This window comes from Desmodus rotundus, chromosome 4 (genome assembly GCF_022682495.2).
Source record: "Desmodus rotundus isolate HL8 chromosome 4, HLdesRot8A.1, whole genome shotgun sequence".
In the NCBI taxonomy this organism is placed as follows: Eukaryota; Metazoa; Chordata; class Mammalia; order Chiroptera; family Phyllostomidae; genus Desmodus; species Desmodus rotundus.
Window position 1 is genome coordinate 133,747,245 of NC_071390.1, and position 20,799 is coordinate 133,768,043.

Here is a 20,799-nt window from a genome sequence, read left to right on the forward strand (position 1 = left end):
TTAACCACAAGCCTGGTCTGGAGCCGACACCATGTTATTTCCCTGTAACTATTGTTCAAAGTAATCTGATTCAAGGAGGTAGAGAAAAAAAAAGACTCGCTGGGAAGATGGCATGGACACTATGCATAAGAGCATGTAGGATAGGAGACATCATTGCTGCCATTTTTTAAAACATAATTTATCACAATGACCAATAAATCTTATAAAAACAGTGGTCTAGGTGGACAGTTTAAAATTAGCCCATATATGTCCTTAATCTGAGCATAAGGAGAGACAAGTGAAGATAAAAGAGACTCCATATTTGAATGTCCAAGTATATAACCCAAAACTTTGTTATACTAGCAATCTCTATTTTCTGTTTTGATTTTCCATCAAATAATGCTAATGATAATCATCATTATAATAAAAATAGTTATATTTATTGAGCACCTTTTACGTGCCAGGCAATGAGCTAAGGGCTTGCTTGCATGAATTATTTCAAAGCAATCTTATTGATTATATACTATTGTTGTTGATGCTTTTTTTTTTATTGTGGGTTTATTCTGGGATGCTAAGAATTGCTAAAGGCAGCTATCAGGCATTTTTGTTGATGTTGCATTTGTCCAATGTTCTTTGCTTTTCTTTTTCCACTTGGATCTGACATCAATCACAGTGAGTTCACCTTGTGTATAGTTCTGTCTTAAAGACAAAGGCAATAAGAAAAAAAAACTTAGATTCTTCTTTTTTTATTGTTGTTCAAGTACAGTTGTCAGATTCTTTTTATTATTAATTTAAGAAAGCTATCAGAACATAAGAACAGTTAGAAAAAATACATTTGTTATGTGAAGAAACATAGGTGTGATTAAAAGCCATGCACAATGGTTTAGCAGGAACAGAAGATAAAAAGGAGAAAAACATTAACAATTATACAGAATGAAGTATTTAAAAGGACTTGAAAATAATAGAAGATAGGTAAAGGCTATATAACAGATTAAAAACATGGATAGCATATATATACAATACTACTAACTGGAGAAGGAAAAACAAAGCACCAAGATAAAATTAAAACTAAGCATTATACTTTAAGGGAACTTAAAGTTACACATCAGAAGGGCATAGGCTACCTAGAAAAAAAGCACAGGATAGCCAACAACAAGACATGGTCTAGAAAAATGGAAATTAAGGGGGGAAAAAAGCTTCTGGGAACACAGGCAAAAAGGCCAAGACTTATAAGGGAAGGAAACTCAGATTGTTATCATATTTTTTAGTATTTTATACCAGCAAAATAATAGAGTACCATTTAAGAGACTCTAAGGAAGAAAACATGACCAAATGATTTTATACCCTGCCAAGCTAAACTTTGTGAATAAAGGTGCAATCGCCATCATGGGTGTGGGAGAACTTAGGGAATATTGTTCTCATGAGGATTTCTGAGGAATTAGCTAGAGAATACACTTCAGGACTCCAAAATAAGCAGAAAGACATAAAGCAAAGGACTCTTGGTAAACACCAAATATTTATCTGTAACACTAAGACTAACTGGGACATAAGAGGACAGTATTGTATGAAATTATCATGTGCACTGACAATACAGATAAACTATCAAAAATGAGGCAAAGTATTCGAAAATAAAATATGTTTCCTGAGAGTAAAAGGTATATTATTTCAAGTTAGATGTTTGGGGATAGAAAAGAGTAGGAGGAAAAAATGCTTCTACTTAATTTTAATATTTTTTCATAGTAGGAACAATAAACATTAACTTAAAAAGGGAGAGAACAAGAATTTCATGTAAAGGTAATCATTTGAATAAAATACAAATCTTTCTTAGTGCCAGAAAATATAGAGAGAAAGAGGTTTGACAAAGTAGTAATGATGTAACTTCATACTGAAAAACCGTGTGTGTATGATGCAATATGAATTAATAATGACATATAATGCAATATCACAAAACTAAAATTGTATTTGTTAATTAAATAAATACAAATAAATGAACTTATTCAGTCATAAAAGCAAAATTTTCTGTATTTCATATGTAGACACATCTAAATTAAAGAAATACAGAAATGTAAAAATAAATAAATAAAAGACCTCAAGTATTCTAAACAAACAAAAGACTAAGAGTAAAGATAAGGCAAAACTGAAATTTTGACATTTAACAAATTGTATTCAAATCAAAATGCATTAATAGGCAATGAAGGGAAAATTATAATTTTTAAAGCTATAATTCACAATTGTAGGAATAAAAGTTATTAATAATTACTCAACTACTCAAAAACAAATTGATAAATCAGAAACCATTGTGGAATAAATAACAAATAGCAGACATACACTGATAATAGGAGACTCTAACACATTTCTCTCAATCTGAAACAGAGCAAATGGACAAAAGAGGTAAAAGAAAATGTATTAATAAGGTATATTTTAGGACAAATTTCTAGAAAAATATAACTTTCCAAAACTCAATGAAGAAGAAGCAGAAAGCCTGAACAGATTAATAACACCTGATGAAATTGAAACAGTAATTAAAAAGCTTCTCACACACAAAAGCCCTGGACCAGATGGTTTCATAGGAAAATTCTTATTTAGCATTTAAGGGAGAGCTAACCCCCATCCTCCACAGATTATGTCAAAAAATTCAAGAAGATGGAAGACTCCCATACACTTTTTATGAAGCCAACATCATCCTAATCCCAAAACCAGATAAAGACATAAATAAGAAAGAAAACTTCAGGCAAATATTGCTGATGAACATAGATGCTAAAATCGTCAACAAAATATTGGCAAACCACATTCAGCAATATGTTAAAAAGATCCTACACCATGACCAAGTGGGATTCATCCCAGGGATGCAAGGATGGTACAATATTCGCAAATCAATAAACATAATACATCACATAAACAAAAGCAAAGACAAAAACCACATGATCATATCAATAGATGTAGAAAAAGCATTTGATAAGGTACAGCACCCATTTCTGATAAAAACCTCAGCAAAGTGGGAATAGAGGGAGCATTCCTCAACATAATAAAGGCCATATATGAGAGACCTACAGCCAACATAACACTCAATGGACAAAAACTTAGAGCTTTCCCATTAAGATCAGGAACAAGACAAGGATGCCCTCTCTCACCACTCCTATTCAACATAGTATTGGAAGTCCTAGCCACAGCAATCAGACAAGAAAAAGAAATAAAAGGCATCCAAATTGGAAAGGAGGAAATGAAACTGTCGCTGTTTGCAGACGACATGATAGTGTACATGGAAAACCCTATAGACTCCACTCAAAAACTACTCGACCTAATAAATGAATTTGGCAAAACAGCTGGCTACAAAGTCAATACTCAGAAATCAAAGGCATTCCTGTACACCAACAACGGAACTGTAGAAACAGAAATCAGGAAAAAAATCCCATTTGATATAGCAACAAGAAAAATCAAGTACCTAGGAATAAACCTAACCAAGGAGGTAAAAGACCTGTACTCAGAAAACTACACAACACTGAAGAAAGAAATTAAGGAAGACACAAACAAATGGAAGCATGTACCATGCTCATGGATTGGAAGAATTAACATCAAAATGGCCTTACTACCCAAAGCGATTTATAGATTCAATGCAATCTCTATTAGAGTACCCATGACATATTTCACAGATATAGAACAAACATTTCAGAAATTTATATGGAACCATAAACGACCCCGAATAGCTGCAGCAATTTTGAGAAAGAACAAAGCAGGAGGGATCACAATCCCAGAGAAGCTGCAAATCTAGCTGTGCACCAGTCCTTTACACTGTGCTGGTCAAGGCCTACGTTTCAGTTGAAAGCTCCCTCAGTCCTGAGCAGTCCCACAGAGCAGAGAGAGCAGGTAAAAAATTTCATATTAATGTCCATTTTTTAGTTCCAAAAAAACCAGTGCTGTGCAAATGTTTTAGAGGTCATTCTCTTAGGCAGGCCTGGACCAACATGAGCCGAGCCTAACTCTTTTTTTTTTTAATTAAGTAATTTATTTTTATTCAGTTACAATTGTCTGCATTTTCTCCACATCCCTCCACCCCACCCCAGCCAGTCCCACCTCCCTCTCCCAACACCCTCCCCCTTGATTTTGTCCTTGTGTCCTTTATAGTAGCTCCTATAGACCCCTCTCCCCACTATCCTCTCCCCACTCCCCTGTGGCTATTGTTACAATGTTCTTAATTTCAATGTCTCTGGTTATATTTTGTTTGCTTTTTTCTTTTGTTGATTATGTTCCAGTTAAAGGTGAGATCATACAGTATTTGTCCCTCACTCTCTGGCTTATTTCACTTAGCACAATGCTCTCCAGTTCCATCCATGCTATTGCAAAGGGTATAAGCTCCTTCTTTCTCTCTGCTGCGTAGAATTCCATTGTGTAAATATACCATAGTTTTTGGATCCACTCATTTGCTAATGGGCACTTAGGTTGCTTCCAGTACTTGCCTATTGTAAATTGTGCTGCTATGAAGATTGGGGTGCACAGGCTCTTTTGGATTGGTGTTTCAGGGTTCTTAGGCTATAATCCCAGCAGCAGAATTGCTGGGTCAAAGGGCAGTTCTATTTTTAGTTTTCTGAGGAAATTCCATACTGTTTTCCACAGTGGCCTCACCAGTCTGCATTCCCACCAACAGTGCACTAGGGTTCCCTTTTCTCCACATCCTTTCCAACATTTGTTTGTGGATTTGTTTATGCTGGCCACTCTGACTGGTGTGAGATGGTACCTCATTGTGGTTTTAATTTGCATCTCTCTGATGGCTAGTGATGCTGAGCATCTTTTCATATGTCTCTGGGCCCTCTGTATGTCTTCCTTGGAGAAGTGCCTGTTCAAGTCCTTTGCCCATATTTCAATTGGGTTGTTTGTCTTCCTGGAGTGGAGTTGTGTGAGTTCTTAAAATATTTTGGAGATCAAATCCTTGTCTAAGGTATCATCGGTAAATTTGTTTCCCATACTGTTGGTTCTCTTTTCATTTTAATGCTGTTTTCTTTAGCCGTGCAGAAGCTTTTTAATTTGGTGAGGTCCCACTTGATTATTCTTTCCTTTATGTCCCTTGCTTTAGGGGACATGTCTGTGAGGATGTTGCTGCGTGGAATGTCTGAGATCTTCCTGCCAATGTTTTCCTCAAGGACTTTTATGGTGTTACGACTTATATTTAAGTCTTTTACCCACCTTGAATTTATTTTTGTGTGTGGTGTAAGTTGGTGATCGAGTTTCATTTTTTTGCACGTAGCTGTCCAGATCTCCCAACACCATTTGTTGAAGAGGCTATTTTTGCTCCATTTTATGCTCCTGAACCGAGGCTAACTCTTGATTCAGCATAGTTAAAAAGCTGCACAAAAAGATTTGCAGGCATATATGATGTCACAGGAATTCCGCCAAACTTTTAAATATGTGATGGCCCTAGATGCAACCCAGAGTATGTCAGAACATTAAAAAAGAAGGAAAGCTTTCAAATTCACTTTATGAAATGTTTAACATTTTTTCACAAGTCTTACAAAGCTTATACTTAAAAAGATATATGACCAACCTTTCTTATGAATATAATGCAAAATCTTAAATAAAATTCCATGATGCATTCAAAATCATACATCATGATAAAGTGAGTTCGTTCTAGGAATTCAAGGGTGATTCAATAGAGGGAGATAATCCATCATATAAGTAGCACTAAGGAGAAAAATCTTGATCACTTCTATTTTGGTTATTTTGTTTATTGCTACAAATCAAACCTCCCTAAAACTCAGTGGTTGAAAATAATGATAATCATTTATTTGCTCATGATTTTGCAGTTTGGTGGGGATAACTTCTCTTGTTTTTATGCGGTATCTGTTGGGGCTGGAATACGCAAGGTGGCTTCAGTTACATGTCTTTTCAGATGGGATGGCTGAAACAACTACATGCTGGCCAAACAGCCGTCTCCCTATGAGAACTTTCCATGTAGCCAGCCTGGGCTTCCATATAACATAACAGATTCAGGATAGTTACACTTCTTACATGGTGGGTGGCTTTCCTAAAATAGAAAAGTAGAGGGTTTCAGGCTTTTTAAATGTCTCTTGTTCCATATTTTACAGGTCAAAAAGAGGAGAAGTCGATTCTACTTCCTAAGGTGTTAGGGCAAAGGTCACTTTACAAAATAACACATGAGATGGGAGATATTGTTGCAATCATCTTTAGAAACACAAGCCATGACATTTAGAAATTTAAAGTAACCCTAGTAAATTGTGATCAGTTTTTGAGGGGGTTTTTTGGCACTCAACAAATTAATTATAAAGTTCACTTGGAAAAAGCAAACAAGAATACACACACACACACAGACATACACACAACCTGAAAAAGAATAACAGCAAGAGGAGTTAATTTTACCAGATATTAAAACATATATCCGATGCATGAACAGACAAATCAGTGACACAAAATAGAAAACATGGAAATAGACTGAGGTATATATGGAAATTCATTATGAAAACAGAAAAGACATCTCCTCAAATCAGTGTAAAAAACAAATGTGGAGTTTTAAAAAGTCGCTGTTGGGATAACTGAATAGCCAAAGTGAAAAAAGTTAAAAATTGGATCAATTTATCACACAGTACATCAGGGTCAATTCTAAGGAATTAGAGATATATATGTTAAAACAAATGAAAAATCACTTAAGTTTTAGAAGAAATCATGCCAGAATACCTTTATAATTTGTGATTCAAAGTCAATAGTCAGTAATGGAAAGACTGATCATCTTAATAACATAAAAATGAAATATTTTCTTGATAAAATACACTATAAGCAAGGTATAATGACAAAGAAAAATCTGGGAAAAATATTTGCAACTTGTATCACTTCTCTATATCAGAGAAGAGCTAAAATTCTTCACATTTACAGAAGGAAATAGATAAGAGACCAACAATACTATTTAAAAATGAGGTATCAACATATAGTTCACAGAAAAAGAAATGCAGATAGTTGAAATATATGAAAATATGTTCACTTTTGTTTATAATAACAAAAGTGCAAAACGTATACTGAGATATAGTTTCTCACCTGGAAGATCAGCAAGATGTAAAAGCTTTGCAATGTACTTTGCTGATGAGGCTGTGCAGAAACCTGCACTCTTATAACCTGTGGGGAGGACTGCCAAATGACCTGAAGCCAGTGTAGGGGAATTTGATAATATTTAACAAAGGAAATATGCCTGCACTCTTGGACCAGGAATTCTACATCTAGGAATTTATTCCAAAAATATATTGGCGAAAATATGAAATGACTTATGCACGAAGTTATATATACTAAAGCAGTAATTGTGATAGCAAACAACAGGGAACAACCCAAATGATCATCAGTAGCTAAGTGACTAAAGCATTACATACAGTACTTCCATAATAGATTACTTTGCAACACAAAAGTAGTGAAAATGTCTCTTAGTACTATGGCATAATTCCCTGAATATAATGGTAAGTGAAAACACAAAGTTGAGATAAATGTATAGGATGCTATTATTTACATACATAAATATATAGCTAGCTAAGTAGATGATGAATAGGTAGATATGCTATATTACCTATAATAGTTTAAAGAAGCAGTATAAGGCTAATCCATTTTTTAAAATTATCTATTTAGAAGGGAGGAAATAGGATAGGGAAAGAGAATTGAAGGTAATGCAAGCTAGAGCTCTTTACATCTCCAAATTGTAGATTTGGTTTAGAATTCCATGAATATCTTATATAATTATAAAGTAAAATTTAAAATACATTAAAAATTGATATAAAATCCACACATGAACCTAACTGTGCATCTTGTTAGCATCATATCTATAAAGAAAGAACGTTTTCCAAGGGTAGTGATTTTCAAACACAATAACCTGGCTGTACATCCCCAGTGGGATATACCCTAAGGGAAAAAGAGATCTGCAAAATGTCTTAAAGTGCTTCCAATAAACATACTATTGATGACAATATGGGCGATTTTATTTTGAGATTATATCTGTGATGAAGCAAGTGATTTATTATGTTGGTGTTTTTGAACTTCAGGATATTTGATTCAGATGAAGAGAAAATTGTCAGGAGAATGCGTCTTATATAGGGAGTGTATTTAAGTGTGGGCCCCATGAGATGCTCTTTGAAACCGACTGTGTATTTGTACCCAGGCCACACCTCCTGTAGGCTTCTTTCCCCCAGCGAGTGAGTGAGTGTGGCAGGATTATTAAGATGGATCCATTTCTGGGAGCCATAACTCTTTATTGACTGACTTTGAATCAAAGGCCTTCCTAACAGTCTTCTTCAGGTACCTTTCTCCCCAAAGTCCACACCAGTACTCTTCTTCCTCCACGAAATCCCTTCCCTCATCTGTATAATCCTCTGCTCTGAGCACTCAAGTACCCATCGTTCCTGACACGACAGCCCCACTGTCTTGGACGGTCATTGAGAAATTCAATATTCTTCTGCTCTGACTGCTTCTCTCCGGTGAGGAGTTGCTTCCTGGAATTTCAATGCATCAGATTCTCTTCTTCCTTGTATAGAACCTTTCAGAAATTATTAACTGCAGTTATACCTGTAGAGACTAGGTAGATATAACATAAAGATGTTGAGCCTTGAGACCTTCACCTTTCTACAGCCTCACCTGCTCAGGGTGCTATGAACGACTAACCTCGGTGTTCTGTGGAGCAAGGCTGATTCTCACAGGCAGAGAGGAGTTGGGGGGATATTGAGTGGGGGCATTACTTTCCTTACCTTTTATTTTCCCATTGGCTTGCGCTGTATAAATATAACAAGAAGATTAGGGAGTATATTTCAAATCAGAAAAAAAATTAGGCTGCCTCCCAGAAGAGAGAAAAAGTTACATTTTAATGTGTTTTCAGAATAAAATCAAACACATTCAGAGACTAAAAACACTGACTTCCTAAGCAACCTTTTCCCCTTCAAAGTGTGAGAACATCTTAACCTACGATATTTAAGAATCAGCTAGAGATATGTGCCAAATGCACCAAAAAGAACTGGGAGTTCAGACACACTTTCTCACACAGAAGCCAACCCATTCTTGTCCCCTCAAAGAAAAGCACAAGTTTTCATCCAGAGGAGTAGAATTTGATTGATATAAGATGATGCCACAGTTTTCAGGACTCCCACTTGGGTTTCCCTCAAAATAGGAAAAGAAAAGAAACAGCTGTCCAGTGTGCATGCTAGCACTTCTCATCTTTCTTCTGTGTGCTGCTGACACTTGAAGTTTTTTCCCAGAGATGCCGAGAGCTTTACTGAACATGTGACCATTTAAACACTAGCATAAGGGCGAGGAGAGTGGTGCCATTTGTCTTCTCAATGGGAATTTGATTCTCATATCTTCTTACCAATAAATGAACCTCATTTCTCAAGTAGTTTTCTTTTCTGAGATCTATTAGAATATAAATTGATGACCTCCTAGAAGTTCCATGGAAATCACAGTATGTAGTGTAAAAGTTTCTAAACCATAAATCTCTTTAAATGTAATCCTGACTGATCTGACTCTTAAGGAATATTGTTTCAAAAAAATTATACATATATGAAAAAGAAAGGCCACCATGAATAGCTGACAAGAAAAAACAGGAGATTCAAACACCACACATTGGATTTACCTCCACTATTTTTCCCCCTTAGATCTTTACAAAATAATCCCTCATATATTAAAAGTGGATTCTCCTATTGAATTTATGCTTGAAGGACAGGACTTAAAATTGTTCCTTGGTTGCTTTTACCCTTCTATACAATTTCTGGTATTTATGTAACTTTTAGAGGACATACAAATGAGACATAAAAAGTATGTACATACAAGAACAAAAAAATAGGTACTGCAAATTAAAAACATGTTGAAAGACTAGTAAAAACACTCTGAGTTGCTTAATATTAAAAAGTTCTAAAATGTGATATGTTGGAAATGATGTGGAGCAAAAGGAAAGTTCATGCTGTGGTAGTGGGGCTGTAAATTGTTTTAACCATTCTGGAAAGAAGTTGGCATTATTTGTAAAGTTGAAGTTACAAATACCTTATAACAGCTATTCTGTAGCTAGCTGCAGATCTTGGGGGAATTTATGCTGAGGATACATGTGCTGGAAGTTCTAACAGCATGTTTATAATAGACCCAGAGGAGAAACAACTCTGAGGTCTATAATAGAAAGTACAAACAGTTGTATGTTTATGTAAGAGAATACAATGCAAATGAGGTATGACCATAAAGAACAGGAAGGTTTCTCCATGCTGTTTGAAGCAAATCCCCATGGTCTATGTCACTTGGGTCTTTTTGTCATTACCTGGCCTGAAATCATTTTCACCTTATAGAGAGAGTTGGAGAGGAACAAATAGCTGACTTCAGTAACTTAATCAAGTCTATCTCAAGAAATGAATCCTTATAAAAGGAAAACTTGAAATTGTTCCAAGTTGTACAGAGTATGGCAAGAAAAATAAAATGTGGGAAATAAGTTATGAAGGGAGAAAGAGCATGCTGTAGAAGGAATTGTGCCCTCTATCCCCCAAATTCATATGTTGAAACTCCTAGCCCCCCAGTGTGAATGGTATTTGGAGATGGACCTTTGAGAGGTAATTTTGTTTAGATTATGATGGTGGGGCCCTCACGATAGGATTAGTGCCATATGAGAAAGACACCAGAGAACTTGCTCTTGCACCCTCTCTGCTATATGAGGACACAGTGAAAAGGTGGCTGTCTGCAAGCCAGGAAAGGAGCTCTCACTAGAAACAAACCATCTGGTACCCCGACTTTGGACTCAGAGTCTCCAGAACTGTGAGAAAAATGTCTGTTGTTTAAAGCCATACATTCTATGGTATTTTTTATGATGGCTTGAGCTGACTAATATAGAGCAAATATACAATAATACATTAAGAAAAGAAATGTGAAGATTTACCAGTGTCAGAGATATTTATAAAAAATTTTATTCAGGGAAAGTAAGATTTTTTTCTTTATAATTGATGGAAAGGACAAAACAAAAAGTGTTGTCTTGTCCTGGAGAAAATGCACAAGATTTATTTCTCTCTGAGAAAGCATCAGGTGTCCTACACCAAAGTACTATAAGAACATATTTTTCATATTTAATACTCAAATGAATTGTCTAAAAATCCAGACATTGTTTTATATAAAATTATATTTATAACAAGTTTACAATTAATTTTCCAATTTGGCCTCTAAAATATCAAATTTAGATTATTTGAGACCAAGTAAGTACATATATGTATATATAAATTGTTTTGTCAATACACTTACCATAGGAAATAAAGCCATTTCTGTCTGAAAACTGATTTTCCATAGATAAGTGTGCTCATTTCTTAAGCAGATAGCATTATAGAGTCTTTATAATAAAGTTTTGGTCATCTATTATTTTTTTACTTTCCACTAAATTTTTCCAAACTGAGTAAATAAAAACATCATTTTAAAGTAACTGAGGCACAGAGAGGTTGAATTATATATTCGAATAAGTGCTATCGGTAAAATATGAATTCTAGAAACATGAAATGTAGGCGACCTCAGAGTTCACTGGCTGCGAAAGAAATCGACATTAACTCTGAACAAACCAGGTGATCAGAATTCCAGTCCAGACTGGATGGATGCTTAAGGCTGATTAGCTTTCCAAAGAGGTCTCCAGATCTGACTCTGATACTCCCAGGGACCCTTCCAGGGGAAGGTTGCATACCTCTCCCCGCCCCCAATGCTGCCACCGGGTTCTGTCTCTCAAGTGCATTCCCATCGTTTTTATGATGTGAAAATATGTGATATAAATATCACTTTTTGATATATTTTGAGGCTTCACTATAGTAGAATAAAGCCTTGGGAATGATGATATCTAGATTAAAAGCCAAATCCCAGCTGATTACAATAATCTCTAAAGTAAAAATAAACATATTCTGCTTTAGGGCTTCATTCGAGGATAATTAAATGTGTTTCAAAATGTGGCATAAAGATTAGTACATAGACTTCCAAATAGATTTTGAAAAAAATATTGCTATTAAAAGATATAATCTCAAATTTGATTTATTGATCATTCAGAAATTGCTTATTAGAACACATCACAGTGATGAGTCAAACCTTGCCTATTAGAACATGCCCATTTGTACATTTAAAGTACTGAGGTGATTAATGTTATAAATATTTATTGAAAGACCTTATCTTTAAAATAAGTGAACTATTAAGAAAATAACTCTTGGCAATAAGTTCCCCATTTAACCATTTTCCCATTTTTTTCTTCTGAGAGCACGATCATTTAAAATGTTTCCCTTGAATGCTAAGGAAACATTTAAGAAAGGTCTGTTAAGAAAATATGTGTGGGACACAAACAACATAATTAAATCATGAAACCAGTAGCCTAATTGTTGAGATTACAAATGTATTTCGAGTCAGTCATGTAGGATTGTCTAAACCTGTTCAGCAAATGATTAAACAAGATTGGTAAAGTATAATTCGTCCATGCGAATTCTACCCCATTTTGAAAGCGGTAGAGTGTAAACAACAAGGCTGGAGTATTTGCCTTTATAAACCTTATAACCCTGAGATTTTGTAACAGACCTACTTCACTTCTTGAGGAAGTAACTCTTTTTGTAATATTTATTTAGGCAAGGTTTCTTAGGTCACTGTTAAATAAATCTAGTTAAGCAAGAGTAATGCATGTTAAAAATTTAAGAATTCCTAACCACACACTCTACATTAACTTTCTTTTCTAATATTTCCCCTTGCTGAGAAGTTTCAGATTCTCAGATGTACTGTGGTATAATAACTGATTATTTATATAACATTTTTAGTCTACTGCAAATAGTTTAGGGGTTATAGACTTTATCCTTTTTGTTTCCAATTTATGTAACAAAAATACTTTTTATCTTCCTTATAGATGTTGTAGGAAATAATGTACGTCTGTGTATGTAAGACTTGAATAACAGTAAAAGAGGAACAGTATGATCTTAATGTATTGTTAGTGTAATGGTCACATTTCTTAGACTGATTATAAATTAATATGTTTGGTGACTGATGATAGAGCATGCCATTTTAAATCACAAGTCTTGCAGCTGCTAGGGGCTTGGAGCTAATTTAGCCCATCACGAAACTAAGGTTCAGAAAAATGTGGTGAGTTGATAAGTTAACAGGAATTAAAGACTGATGCCCATCTTAAATTTTAGTTCCGTTATTTCATGTTTCCATTTAAAATGCTTAACTTTATGAGTGTTTTAAAAAATAACTTATTTTAGTTACAGAAGTAATACAGTCTCCTGGGGGAATCCTTAAAATATTACCGATAAGGTTAAAGTGCACTTTGATTATCAGGCCAATTCCACAACATCTTTTTCAGAAGGATGAGCAAATTTCATAGGGTGAATGTGCCTGCGTACATTAGGTTTAGTTAAAAATAACAGGAAAGCCAAAAATGACAGTGGCTGAAACAAAATGTAAACTTTTTTTCAGTCCTGTATTCTAGAAATGCATATGGTGTCAATCAAGGCCGTGCTGTTGCTCTGAGGTGTCAGGGACCCGCTCCTTTCTCTTGTCTCTGCATGGCAATGGCCTTCCATTTAAATTAAGGTGGCAGCTGGAGCAACAGTCATCATGTTGCATTCCAATTATAGGCAAAAAGTACCCTTCCTCTTTAAGTACACTTCCTAGAACTGATACATAATTTTCACGAGGATACCATTGTGAAAAAGTTAGTCATATGGACATAAATAGCTGCAAGAGAGGCTAGGAAAAGTAGTCTTTATTTCAGAAATCTACATGCCCAGGTAAAAACTGGGACTTTCATTTTCACCAAAGAAAGAAAAACAGTGTCTACCGTAGCTCAGAGACAGCAATAATTCAACTGCTATTACTCCCTTTTTCTGTTTGGCCAGATAGCTCCCCAAAACCTCAGCCATTATTAATAAGAGAGCCAGGTCTGGCAGAAAATCAGGGCTTCCTTCCCTATTAGGGAAGGAATAGTGCCTAGAAATCTATTCTTTTGGCTATTTTCATGTCTGATATGCCTGGGGATAATTTTGATCTTTCATAAACTATTCCTGGGAACAATAAAAACAATGCAATAAAACAGTAAGTTACAAATTATGAAATAAAATGAATAACCAAATGATATTACATATGTTTTTATAGGTACACAAATATATGTGTAAACAATAGAAAATAACCTTGAAGAATGCACGCAAAGCTGGTAATGATGGTTACCTTTGGTGTTTTGGGATTGTGGTTGGTGATTAAATTAGACTTTAACTTATCTGCAATGTTCTAAAGACTTACAATAAAACAAGATGTATTTGGGGAGATGAGGGGAGTGAGGAGTTGACTTCCTATATGGAAAAGTTTAGGAACTCTGGTGTGTCTTCACTGGATAATCACTGTTATCAATCACAGGTTTTGTTTGTGAGAAGTAGAAGCCAATTTGAATGAACTGAATCAAAAAGGGGAATTTATTGGAGGAGCACTGATTATTATAGATTTGAAGAGAAAGTTGAATGATGAGGCTATGTAGTAGGAATTAAGGGCAGTCACTACAACTCCAGCTGCGTGCCATCATGGGTCTCTCTGTTTTTGCTGTATATTCTCAGGAGGTGCAGTGACATTGGTCAAGCTTGAGGCATATTGATTGGCTGAGGTTTGGTGGGTAAAAGTTGTGAATAAGCAGTTACCTTGATTGATTGTTCTACTAAGTTACAGAATGTGGGAAGGACCATTGCTTAAATAAAAATAAGGGTTCTCTTACCAAAGGAGAGGCATGGCGGAGAGACAAAAACAACAGGTGTCTACCACTGTCACAGAAGACCACATACCGAAATGTGTTTCATTCCTTCCATTATAATTTTAAGAATGTTTTATGGGTCTTCAGGGAAATAGTGTGTTTTGAGGTGAAGATTAATTCTCTTTGTTTTCACATAGGTCTTAATTTGGTTATATTGCAATGAACCACATTGTTTAACAACTTTTCTGTACTTTCAAATTTCAATCAAAAAAGTGGCCAGGGGGGAGTAGGGTGGGGGCAGTGGGAAGAGGGGATTGCAGGAACTATTATAAAGGACACATGGACAAAATGGGGGGGGGTGGTGGAGGTGGGGGAGGGAGGTGGGTTCAGCTGGGGTGGGGTGGAGGGAAGGGGAGAAAAGGCATACAACTGTAATTGAATAACAATAAAAATTTTAAAAAAAGTGTTTTCTTTATTGCTCTTGTTTGCTTAGCTAACTAGTCTCAAGCACAGGGGTACATAGGCTAACGTTTACAACTATTTTCTACTCTTCTTTGGATAGAATTATACTTTCCTGGTTCATTGATTTCAGGCTTGGCTATGACGCTGGCTTTGGGCAATAAAATATGAGTGGAAATGACATGTTTCTCTTACAAGCAGATCTTTAGTAGTCAATGTGTGGCCATGTTCTCTTTTCCCTCTGCACAATAATCTAAGATGTTTCAGATAAAGGATGTTTCATCAGCCTCTCTGCTCCTTCCTCCAAGGTGAAGAGCCACAGTCAACCTGTTATTAATGCATAGCATTATTGAGAAATAGGCCTTTGTAGTTGTAAACCATCGAGAATTGGACCATTTGTTACTACACCATAACCTAACCAGTCCTGACTGATGAACTTGTAAAACTAAGTCTGTTCAAACGTCACAGAGAATTTCTAACTGATTCTGGTTTTAAATGTAAACCGTATGTGGGAAATTAGGTAGAAACTGACCAAGTGATAAGATTATCCTGTGAGCAATGGACAAACAATACATATTTTACTGGGCAAGCAACTGACAAAATAAATTTTATATTTTACAGATTTAATATAAGAGCAGTACACAGGTATATTGTAATAAGGAAGACTCATTTTTGTACTGAATGACAAATTGAAAAACTTCTCAAATATCTGATTCTTTCCATTGGTACTAATTAGTGTGTTTTAAATGTGTATTTAGATGTTTAAATTATTAGTGGGTATTAATATCAAACCAAGTCACATAAAGTTAGAAAAGCAAAAGCTGACGAGTTATGATGAATTTAAAGTGTTGCATTTCTAGATTAACAAAATAATTAGTAGGTGTCATAATGTACATGTCTATATTGATTTAATGAAACCTGATAGTCATCTGTCTTTAACTCTTTACAAAAAGAAATAACCAGGTCCATTTTAGCTTTTCAATATCTTCCACACCTATCCTCTCCTTCCCACCACTGTTTTGCATCAGGGTCTCCATCATCTCTTAGTACAGCTTTGTACTAGCCCCCTAGTGAATCCCTCCAGTGCTGCTGTCCTCCAGGCTATATTTCCCATAGCTACTGAATGTTCTTTCTAAAACACAAACTTGACATTTTTATCTCCCCACATAAGACCCTCATGGTTCAACATGTTCTGGAACGCAAGGCACAGTCTCTGTAAAGTAGCATACAGGTCGTTGTGGGAGGGCAATGTATCCTAGTGGTTATGAGAATGAGTTCTAGAATCAGATTGCCTAGGTTTAGATACAGGTTCTGCTGCTACCAGCTGAGTGACCTTAACTAAATACTTAGAACAGTATGCTTTTGAAAGTGTTCATTTTTATTAGTACTATATGGTTTATCCTTCACTTCCTGAACTTAACTTTCTGACTGCTTTGCAATTACTGAAGGACATTCTACAGTTTTTTATCCCTATTCTTTCATTCCTTTGTAGTTTCTGATACTGCTCTCCTTCTGTCACCCTGTCCTTGCCCCAAACTGGCTAATCCTGTCTTATCTCTTAACATCTAGTTCAACAGTTGCTTTAAAGCTTAAGATTTAGTGGCTTTTGCTTGAATAGGTAGTATATTTCTTTGTCCTCTGATATCCATTCATATCCATATTACAATTATCACATGGTATGACATTATAATGTTCATGTATCTCTTCGCCTCTATGAGACCACAGGCAACTTGAGAACAGGAATTACAAATTGTATCTCATTTATCTTTGTGCCTGGCATTGTTCTCAGTACATAGTAGGCAAATAATAAAAATGTTTGTTGAATATATGAGAAATTCCCATGTAAGGAAAGGATTGTTATTTTGTAAATTATTCTTAGACCTCCTTTATTATGTGGTTCAATGCTGCTTGATTGAGATTTTTGTGATAAATTTCCTTTAAAACTTACTTCGAGAGAAAGTCATTTCTCTCTTGAATTCTTTTTTTAATATGTTATTGATTATGCTTTGCAGTTGTCCCATTTTCCCCCCTTTATTCCCCTCTGCACTGCAACCCCCTCACACCCATATTCCCCCCACTTAGTTTGTGTCCATGGGTCATACATATAAGTTCTTTGGTTTCTACATTTCCTATACTATTCTTAACATCCCCCTGTCTATTTTTGTACCTGCCAGTTATGCTTCTTACTTCCTGCGCCTTTCCCCCCATTCTTCCCTCCCTCCCCACTGATAACCCTCCATGTGATCTCCATTTCTGTGATTCTGTTCCTGGTCTAGTTGTTTGTTTAGTTTGTTTTTGTTTTTGTTTTTTTAGATTCAGTTGTTGATAGTTGTGACTTTGTTGTCATTTTACTGTTCATATTGTTGATCTTCTTTTTCTTAGGCAAGTCCCTAAGAAAACATTCCATATAACATTTAACATTTAATGTTATATTTAACATTTAACATTTCATATAAAAAGGACTTGGTGACGAAGAACTCTTTAACTTGACCTTATCTGGGAAGGACTTTATCTGTCCTTCCATTCTAAATGATAGCTTTGCTGGATAGAGTAATCTTGGATGCAGGCCCTTGCCTTTCACAACTTCTAATACTACTTTCCAGCCTCATCTTGCACATGTAAGGTTTCTCTTGAGAAATCAGCTGCTAGTCTTATGGGAACTCCTTTGTAGGTAACTGTCTCCTTTTCTCTTGCTGCTTTTAAGATTCTCTCCTTCTCTTTAATCTTGGGTAATGCAATTATGATGTGCCTTGGTATGTGCTTCCTTGGGTCCAACTTCTTTGGGTCTCTCTGAGCTTCCTGGACTTCCTGGAAGTCTATTTCCTTTGCCAGATTAGGGAAGTTCTCCTTCATCATGTTTTCAAATAAATTTTCAATTTCTTGCTCTTCCTCTTCTCCTTCTGGTACCCCTATGATTCTGATGTTGGAACGTTTAAAGTTGACCCAGAGGTTCCTAAGCCTCTCTTCATTTTTTGAATTCTTCATTCTGTTCTGATAGAATGTTTATTTTCTCCCTTCTGGTCCACACCATTGATTTGAGTCCCAATTTCCTTCTCTTCACTCTTGGTCCCCTGTATATTTTGCTTTATTTCACTTTGTATAGCCTTCACTTCTCCTTTATTTTGCAACCATACTCAGATAGGATCTTGATTACCAGTGTATTGAACTCTGCATCTGATAGGTTGGCTATCTTTCATTGCTTAGTTGAATTTGTATTTTTTCTGGAGTTTTGATCTGTTTTTTTGGGGGGGCCTTTTTTTTTTTGTCTAGGAACAACCTGTTACCTAGTAGGGGGCAGAGCCTTAGGTATTTGCCTAGGTGGAGCAACCCACATTGTGGCATTGTGGAGCCGTCTGTGGGGGAGGGGTCTGAGAGGGAACAATGCTACTTGCTCAGCTACTCAGCTCTTGGTTGCCTTTCAGGCAATTCCCCCGCTACCCACAAGCAAATTGGGCCCTTTTGGTGCTGATTCTTGGGTGGGTGGGTGGGTTTGTGTATGTTCTAGGACTCCGTGGGTCTCTCCAATGAACTCTCCAATGAGGCTGGGAGTTTCTCTTGCCACCTCAACCCCCATAGGTTTTTTCAGTCAGAGGTTCTGAGGCTTTATTTTCTTACATTGGAACAGTGGGTTGCACGGTCTGTCTTGCTCCCCAGTTTTTCCTCCCAGTTTATCCACATGCAAACGTGGGACTGCCTGCTCCATTAGCCGCCGGCTTGCCAGGAGTCCTCTCTGCCCCAGCTCCCCATCTCTGCCCCTCCTACTGGTCTGGATGAATGTTTCTTTAATTCCTTGGTTGTTGGACTTCCATACAGTTCAATTTACTGGCAATTCTGGTTGCTTTTTGTTTTTAAATTTGTTGTCCTTCTTTTGGTTGTGCAAGGAGGCACAGTGTATATAACTACACCTCCATCTTGGCCAGAAGTCTCTCTCTTGAATTCTTAATGCTTCCTTTTATGGGACAGAGATAACCTACTTCCCTTTCTTACCTTGATTATCTCTGGTCATAAAGCTAAACTTAATAATCTGTTCCAGTAATTAATTGCCTTAGGTGTATAGTATTTTAGTTTCCTTATGTAAGATAAATAAATTGTACTTAAATTATAGTACATTTAAAATTATTGTGGGTAGTGGTGATTATAAGTATACTGAACTTTCATGGTGTGATAAAAGAATAAAAGGGGCATGTAAATGAAATTAACTGTCTGCATGAGTATTAAAATGGGCATGTATATTATTTAGAGATGTTATTCCAATCATTTGTAAATAAAGACTATAACTGCATAAAATTAAATTGAGAAATCTAGTAGATTAGTATAATTTTGTATGATTTATAATGATTGGGTATAATGTGTACATATATGGTTTTAGTGTTATAAGAAAATTGTCATTTGAAATAAAGAAGCGTATTGATGGCCTGAGAGTGTTCTAAATGTATTTGTTATCTAATATATTATAACTGAAGACCTGCTTTTTATAGGACATTAACAAGTACTTCTAAAGACCTGCAAGATAATTTTCTGAAGGCTCTGGCAGTCAGAGAAGAAGACAATCGCAATGGAAAAATGAGTGTGAGTACATTTCATCCAACAACTAAACATGTTCACTGAAGGCACAAGTTAGTATATAATATATAGTTAGTTCATAATATAACTTTTAATATCTTCCCCCCAAAGTAATTCATGAAGGACATAACATGGCTTTTTATTATTAATATATTATGGAAATTATGTAGATTTTTTATTCTAATTTGTATCTGTAGAAGTAACCAAATGGTGAAAATAAAGGATTCTGTATATTTATTGCTGAGAAAAATACCTATATTTGGCAGACCGATTGTCATCCCCAACTCTGTACTAGTCCCTCATTAAAAAACTCCCTCTTTCTTTTCAGCTCAACTTCCTCCTAGTAGACTTCTTGGAGTGACAACATCACTTCTTCCCAAGTTGTGCCCCCACCTACCTGATTTCATGCTGCCCCTATAAGATAGTCCCAGAGTCTGCCTTGTAGTCCCTCCTTGGGAGATGTAATAGAAAGCACACAATGAGAGACATGCTTTTGTTTTATTTAAACGTGGTACTTTCAAATATGTCAGCTTGCTATTCAGAATACTATTTACTTTTATTCTTTGTTAATATCATATTAGTGATAATGGTCTTCTGTGAGTCTTAAAATGTTCCAAGTCAAGAACACAGTTTCATGTTGAAACTATAATAAGTGACTTACAGAAAAGTAATGATAGTAATATGATGAAAAATTTAGAGCAATAAAAAAAGATATGTGTATAAGGAAGTTTATTTTACCAGAGTTTTCTCAATAAAAAGTTGAAATTTTTCTCACATTCAGGTCCCTTGAAAATTTCACATACAAAATTGTCAATGTACTTCACAAAGAAAAAAAATGGTAGTTTGGCTATATAATTGTATAGAAGTAAGCTGGACTTGAAATCAGGGGGAAAAAATCAGGTGTCTTAGAGGTAGGCTGAGTGAGATTTAAAGGTGTGAAGTTGGAAATATGGGCAGAGACTGGATTCTGGAGGGCTTTGCAAATCACAGCAGCAAAGTTTGAAATCTTTTAAGTCTTAGTAGAAAGAGCAGGTAGAAAGATTGAAAGAAAGGCAGAAAAATGTGGTGTCACAGGAATCTATGATAATGACTTCCAAGAAGCATCAATTGATCAT

General features: G+C 35.7%; 1 protein-coding gene across 2 annotated transcripts in view; it reads left to right on the plus strand.

Moving 5' to 3' along the window:
• CFAP299 (cilia and flagella associated protein 299) overlaps positions 1 to 20,799 on the plus strand; it is a 498,584-nt gene that overhangs the window by 184,573 nt on the left and 293,212 nt on the right. For both annotated transcript variants that reach the window (XM_045187284.2, XM_045187276.2), the window contains exon 3: positions 19,600 to 19,690. In XM_045187284.2, coding sequence (XP_045043219.1) covers positions 19,600 to 19,690 — 91 coding nt within the window. The remainder of the gene's footprint in view (positions 1 to 19,599; positions 19,691 to 20,799) is intronic.